This window comes from Cupressus sempervirens, chromosome 11, assembly GCF_028749045.1.
Source record: "Cupressus sempervirens isolate cs-2001-9-10 chromosome 11, ASM2874904v1, whole genome shotgun sequence".
NCBI classification, from domain to species: Eukaryota; Viridiplantae; Streptophyta; class Pinopsida; order Cupressales; family Cupressaceae; genus Cupressus; species Cupressus sempervirens.
This window is the reverse complement of record NC_143128.1, coordinates 508,972,541-508,979,491: the sequence shown is the minus strand read 5'-3', so window position 1 is coordinate 508,979,491 and position 6,951 is coordinate 508,972,541. Positions and strand designations below refer to the sequence as shown.

The 6,951-nt window shown below is 35.2% G+C and overlaps 1 protein-coding gene across 1 annotated transcript; it reads left to right on the top strand.

Moving 5' to 3' along the window:
- Positions 1-654: 654 nt before the first annotated feature.
- Positions 655-5,785, top strand: LOC149530592 (nucleosome assembly protein 1;2-like). Its single transcript, XM_089810182.1, has 11 exons — positions 655-886; positions 2,132-2,169; positions 2,410-2,505; positions 2,587-2,679; positions 3,936-4,014; positions 4,105-4,166; positions 4,278-4,412; positions 4,527-4,585; positions 4,669-4,843; positions 4,956-4,999; positions 5,084-5,785. The coding sequence occupies exons 1-11, from the start codon at positions 826-828 to the stop codon at positions 5,256-5,258; spliced, it is 1,017 nt and encodes a 338-aa protein (XP_089666308.1). The 5' UTR covers positions 655-825; the 3' UTR covers positions 5,259-5,785.
- The last annotated feature ends 1,166 nt before the right edge of the window (positions 5,786-6,951 follow it).

The following is a 6,951-nucleotide window of genomic DNA, read 5'->3' as shown; positions in this document are numbered from 1 at the left end:
GTCAGCAATTTAGAGTGTAACTTTTCTATTTTCTCCCAAAACACGAGAAGACTGATTTTGGTATGTGGAGACCGCGTCCAGAGACACAGAAATCTTTTGAAACGGCGTAAGAACACACGCTCCATCAACCCATCATCAATGGTTAACGTCCGTGGCAACTAGGTATTTGCAGATTTTGAAATTTATCTGCCGATTTTGAATTTTATACAGAGTCATTTTAGACTTAATCGTAAAATGTACAACTTTTAATTGCTTTAGATCAAGATTTTCAGGCCAAAAATCTCTTTTATTGGTTGAGCTTCTTTTCTCCATCAGTGACCTTCCATCAATACACTGTCCTCTTGTTTTGGAATATCTCCCATTCCGATCTGTTATTGATGATTAATCGCATTATCTCATGTATGTGAATCTTATTTTAATGCTTGAAAAAGTTGAAGAACTTACAATGAAAATGTGGAATGGCTTTTTCAATTATGCCCTAACCATTCCAATTATGCCCTAATTGTGAGCCTCAGATATTCTACGGTTCTAGATTCCATCGGAAAACATATTCTGAGCAACCATCTGGCTTTAACTTTTACGGTCATTAAATAATTCAATATTAATTTGCAAGTCCAGTCATAATACTACTTGGGGAATGCATAAAAACAGTCAAAGATAGCAATCCCTCACATTATCAAAAGAACATTTCTTGCTTTCGATCCAGCTAGGAAAAAAGAGAAGGTGAAGCGCCAAATCCGTGTATATCGCCATACATTTTCATCTTCCCCCGCCCAAACGATTTTTTTGGTGTATCTTCTTTCTGCTGTTTCCCTAGTTAGAAATATGGCCAACTCCAAAGAAACCCCTGCATTTAACATGGTCGATGTTGGCGCTTCTCTGAAAGGTCTCTTTCTCAATCCTTGAAGTCTTTTGTTTTTTGTTTGACGGGTGGCGTGGAGTTCTTTTGTATGTATTTATAATTTTTGGTTATCATTTAAATGTACTTAATATTGATTTGGATGCTGCCATGTATATTTTTTTGGGGGCTTAATAGATGGAATAATAGTCAGATCCCTTCCCATCTCGACGGCTTTTAATTATTCTGGTTATAGTTGCTGTTTATTAAATTCCCATTGTAAATCAGCACTTGAATATATCCAAGCTTACATTTATGCGGTTATTGAAAAAATCAGTGATGATCGGCAATGAATGATGTGGTCTCCATTGTAGGATGAACTAGAGTTAATAATATGTGCTTAACCCTCATAAGGGGTTTTACTATCAATAAGCAAGCAGTTGCGGATTGACAATTTTTTGGGGCAACATAATTGCATATTGATTCTTACACTTATCTTTTGTGAATGTGTTTGTTGCTTTAATATCAGATTCTTCAGATCTTAATGTAAATCATGGATTCCCTTTTGTAGTTGCAAGTTTTTAGTTTTGTTGTCATCCCAGAATTGATTTGATGCAGAGGTCAGAAGACTTAAACTTTTTTTAAGTACCATATGATGCTCAAGGATTCAAGCGTGTTGGTTTAAGGATCTTAGGTTCCATTGGTTTAAGGTTCTATAAGACTACTTATTGGGACTAATTCCCACACTAAACTCTTTCTTGTTGGAGGCAAGTTGATCAGATCTTAAAGCTGATCATTTATGTCATCTTTTTCTCACCATATTGAGCGTTAACTGTCCTAAGGATACACTCCGATTGCCTTATCGAAGTCTTCCTTGTCATGATTTCTGATGTCCACGTAGCTCTTTCAAATTTCTGGTTAGTTCTGGATTTTCCTGCTTCAATTTTGTTTCGCTTTATAATATTGCTTTACTTTTTCTTTTATGTTTGCAAACTTGTTGCTGAGTGAGAATGAATAAAATGGAAACAAACATTTATATACATTCATATATTCACACACATGATGTTTTTCACGTCAATTTAGTGCAAGCATATCACGTGAACCTCAATTGTCATAGTATTCAAATTGTACTTTGCACATAGCTGCACAGACTACGTAGTTAATTCCATGAAAGTGCATAAAGTGTGATACTTTGCTTTGTATTAAGAGTGCAGGGTATGTATAATTGAGTGTTGAAGATGGTCCGATTTAACTTATGGGCTTAAGATTTTGAGTTTTTTATTTTTATAACAGGTGGTAAGGGAAATGAAGGCTTGGTGGTTGTTTTAAAGGTACCTTTTATACATTTCTCTGTATTGGTAATTCGGTTCAAATGGATCTGGTCATCAGAAATCTGAAATTGTATATGTTTACAAAATTTGATACAATGCAACTGATTTGTGGTGTTCGATTGAAGTAAAAGTTCCAAGGCCTAGGATAATTTGGCAGTGCCTTTGCTGGATAGAATCTGGTTTATAATAGAAAATTCTAGTTATCACTGGATTTAATAACTCTTCCATGATATGTTTCAGGACAAGCTACAGACTCTTGTCAGTACCTCGTCAGGCTACATTGAATCACTACCTCACAAAGTAAAGAAGCGAGTGGAGGCATTGCAAGATCTGCAGGTATTGATATGTTTAGATTGTGATTTTCTGTGTAAATATGTTCATGCAAAGGGATTAACGATTTTTGTGCTGCCAATAAAGGGTAAACATAAGGAGATAGAGACCAATTTTTTTGAAGAAAAAGCTGCGTTGGAGGCCAAGTATCAAAAGCTTTATGAACCTTTTTACAAGAAGGTATCTGTGTTTAGTGTTTTTTCTGGGTGTTCAAAATTGAAAGCTTCATATAATCTCTTGATCTCTTGCTTTTCTGAGCAATTACTGAATTTTCAAGCACTGTTGTATATTGTTATCTTTATCAGCAGACTTGGTCCAATAGGTTGAACTTGCTTACTCATAGGAGTTTGCACACATGTAGTTGATATATACGATGAGAGTCAAGCACTTTGCATATTATGAGATTTTACTTGATGCTGCTGTCTTCTTGCTATGTACATTAAACCATTTAAAACTTAAATAGGTTTATTCTAATGGATTGGAACCTGCAAATTCATATATATTTATTTAGATAATTGGTTGATATTAAGCTACCACAAAGGTTGATAATTAGAGTCAGGTACTTCGTACTCATTATATAGATTGTACCAGATGCTGCTGTCTACTTCTACTTTATTCTTATTAGTTACAGTTTTGGGGTCAGACAGCACATGATTCATTATAGATAGACTTGCCTGAAACACAATATCTAGCATCCCCTTTGCAGCATTTCCTTGGCATATTCTTGATTGTCTTTCTGCTCTGGGATTCCTATATGATCTAATCTGCTGTATTCTTTAATTTTTTGAGATGCTATTTTTTCATTATTATTGCATCTTCTGTTTGCATGATTCATAACATACAGATTTTCCTAAATAACATTATCTTGTTTCACTTGTGCAGTTTCCTCAGCATTCTCTAGAATTTCTTTTTATCCTACAATTCTTATGTAACCTTATCTGTCTGTTTCATAATGTCTTTCCTTCTTATAACCTAGATTTCATCCCCAACTAAATATGCTGTGCATTCCAACAAATGTTGTGAGATACGAGTCTTCTTCGTTTACACTGTAGGTGAGTTTTCAGTATTGACCATAAAATATCTCAGAATAAGAACAAGAAAATGGAAGAATAGATGATGTCTAATCTAGTAAGTGCAAATAGGATAATATCATAATAGCAAATGCTTTTTGGTTCTATGACATGACATCCTTAAAGCATAGATGGAACTATTACAATCCTTTACGAGCAACTTGATCTGTAATAAACTATATTTTATTTAGATGTTTCTCTTGGATAATTATGTCTGTAAGAAATTAAAGAGACAAAATAACTACTTTTCAGTTTACAATTCTCAGTACAAAATTTTGTAAAGATGTTTAGCTCTTAGGGTAGAAACTTTTTGATTCTGCTCAACACTCACAATCTATATTCCTGTAATGTAATATTCCGTTGCAGCGATATGACATTGTGAATGGAGTAGTAGATGTTGAAGATGATAAAAAAGATGAGGAAGATTCAAAGAATGATGATGCTGGTATGTATTAACTGTTTCAAATTCAAGGTTCATTTGGTCTGTGATATTTTGCGGGAAGTGCTTATTGTGATATCTTTGTCATTGTGGCAGAAAAGGGCGTTCCTGAATTTTGGCTGACTGCCATGAAGAGCAATGATGTTTTGGCAATGCAAGTAGGATGTTGCTCCTTTTCCTTGTATCCAATACTCAGTTTGGCTATACCAAGCAATATTACCCATCTTCAAAATGCAGTGAATTGACTGACTTTTTAAAATAATAAATAGATTACAGAACGTGATGAAGGTGCCTTGAAGTTTTTGGAGGATATACAATGTGCTCGCCTTGACAGTGACAAGGGTGAGAAAGGTTTCAAGTTGGGGTTCTTTTTCAATGCGAATTCTTATTTTGAGAATTCTGTGGTAAGTACTCACATTTTAGTGCCCTCGGAACACTTTCAATGTCTATGTTATCTTTCAATTTCTTAATATATTCATTACATTTCTAAGCTATCATATTTCCTTTATGAAATGCAGTTAACAAAGATATATTACATGGAAGATGAAAATGAACCTATCCTGGATCGTTTAGTAGGGTAACTCTAATGCAAACATCTCCTATTGCTAATTAGATTATGTGAATATTTTCATTCATGTAGTGATGTTATTTCACACACAGAACTGAAATTGATTGGTTACCTGGTAAGAACCTAACTCGAAAGGTCATGAAGAAGAAGCCTAAGAAGGGAGTGAAGAATGCAAAGCCAGTGACCAAAATTGAGCAATGCCCAAGTTTCTTCAATTTCTTTGATCCACCCAAGGTTCCTGAAGATAATGATGTTGATGATGATGCTGTGAGTAATGATGAGCAAACTTTTTTTTATTGCGGTGCTCTTTAGTTCTCTATGAATACACTTTTTGGCATCCTGTATTTGTGTTCTGATAAGTTTATGGGGTGGTTGACAGGCTGAGGAATTACAAGATATGATGGAGCAAGACTATGAGATTGGGTTTGTTCTTGATCCATTGCAAACTGTTTGGGTTTACGCACCTTCTGGGTATTGGTTTTCATTGATTTTATGTGTTTTTTGCAGATCTACAATTAAGGATAAACTCATCCCCCATGCAGTTTCTTGGTTCACTGGGGAAGCAGGTGATGATGATGAATGCATTTCTGAAGATGATGACGGTGCTGATGAAGATGATGATGAGAGTGAAGAAGAGGATGAAGATCATGAAGGGGAAGAAAATGGCCACAAAAGCGCTTAGACAATTTGCTTGATTATTTCATGCTCAGAAATTTATGCTTGTTCCTCAAATATGGCAAGAAATTAAACATTTATTTTTCTTTTTCCGGCAATGCAGCAGTGTGGATTTATAATCCAGCCTAGATTCTAGGTAAGCATTTGTCAAGGGTTTGGCAGTTTCCAAGTCTGGGTTGGTATTTATTATGTGGTTTACTTTTCAGAAGAGTATGATTAGGAATAGGATTAATTTAGAGTCAATTTTTTGGTGGATGGGTTTAATAGCAGCCATTTGAGTACAAGCAGTAGTACAGAGCCTACAGACATCAGCAACAGGCGATTTGAGTGCAATTGCAAATTTATAGGTGCTGCTATTGAAGTTTATTTCCAGGTATGTTCATAGATAGTTCCTTCATATCTTGGAACAATGCCTTACAAGTTTGAGACCTATGCGATTATCAAGAATGGTTAAGGGCTTTTATCATGTGTAGTTTTGTAATGTAATCATCAATTTAGAATATTACAATCAGATTGTTGGATTGTTTGGGGTTTTGTTTTGCGTTTACATATGATATCTTGTTCCTTTTGGTTTATGAACACAGATATAAACTCTGAAAGGCAGGTTATTCAGTTCCCTCAAAAAATATTTGCACCGAGCATTGCCAATCTTAGGGCTACCAATCATGGCATCCAAAGTAAAATTGGAAAAAAGGAACACATAAAATGGATTCAAAATTAGAAATCAAAGCACCAATGTCTTGTAGCTAACAAAGCAAATCACACACTTTGATAAAAACTGAAAAATTGAACATTATAGCTAAAAATCCCAAACTTAAGCACTAATCTAAAATGGATTCATAAAACAAAAGCAACAAATGTATAATGTTGAAATTTGCATGCCCATGCTATTTGCTATTTCGTATTATACCTGCCTAAGTGAATGGGTTAATACCATAGTTACACTACCTTGGAGGACGAGGGGATGACAAAAGGGGGGGACAAGTTTTTGGAAAAGGGGAACATAGGAGCCTTAATTTGGGGATGGTGGAGGGACAACAAGGGGATGTTGGCGGGGTAGGGGGATTGTATATACTATACACATGGTACTTAAAATGTTAGTTACAAAAAAATGTATTGCAATACAAGATATAAAGATGTAAAAGAATAAATACTTGAACATTGCATTGAATTGGAGCATTAAACATAAATAGTCAAATCAACAAATGGTCAACACCATCCCACCATCCTCAACAGAGGTGGCAGAATCTAGTTGTGCTATTTGGGGACGATAGAATGGAGTCCCTAGTGCATCCCTTTCGTTGAGACACAAGACAAAAAATGGGTTGGTTGGGGGGGGGGCGGGGGGGTGGGGGTGGGGGGGTGTGGAGAAATTACTATGGTGTTAGAATATATAGTCCATTGATATAACTAAGGGGAGGTGGGGTTGAATCAGTTATCCAACTAATATCACAATTAACAGTTTTAAGCTATCTTAACCATATGACTAATATAAACTGAAACCACAACAAGGAGAAATTACTATGGTGTTAGAATATATAGTCCATTGACTAAGGGGAGTTGGGGTTGAATTAGTTATCCAACTAATATCACAATTAACAGTCTTAAGCTATCTTAACCATATGAGTAATATAAATTAAAACCACAACAAGATACTCATACACAATAATACCAGATATGTTAACTAGGGAAACCCTTGA

Bases quoted from the DNA above. Each gene is read 5' to 3' on its own strand.
- LOC149530592 (XM_089810182.1), top strand. From the start codon at position 826: ATGGCCAACTCCAAAGAAACCCCTGCATTTAACATGGTCGATGTTGGC. The intron at 2,170-2,409 runs GTACCTTTTATA...GATATGTTTCAG, and splicing joins GCTTGGTGGTTGTTTTAAAG to GACAAGCTACAGACTCTTGT. The intron at 2,680-3,935 runs GTATCTGTGTTT...ATTCCGTTGCAG, and splicing joins ATGAACCTTTTTACAAGAAG to CGATATGACATTGTGAATGG.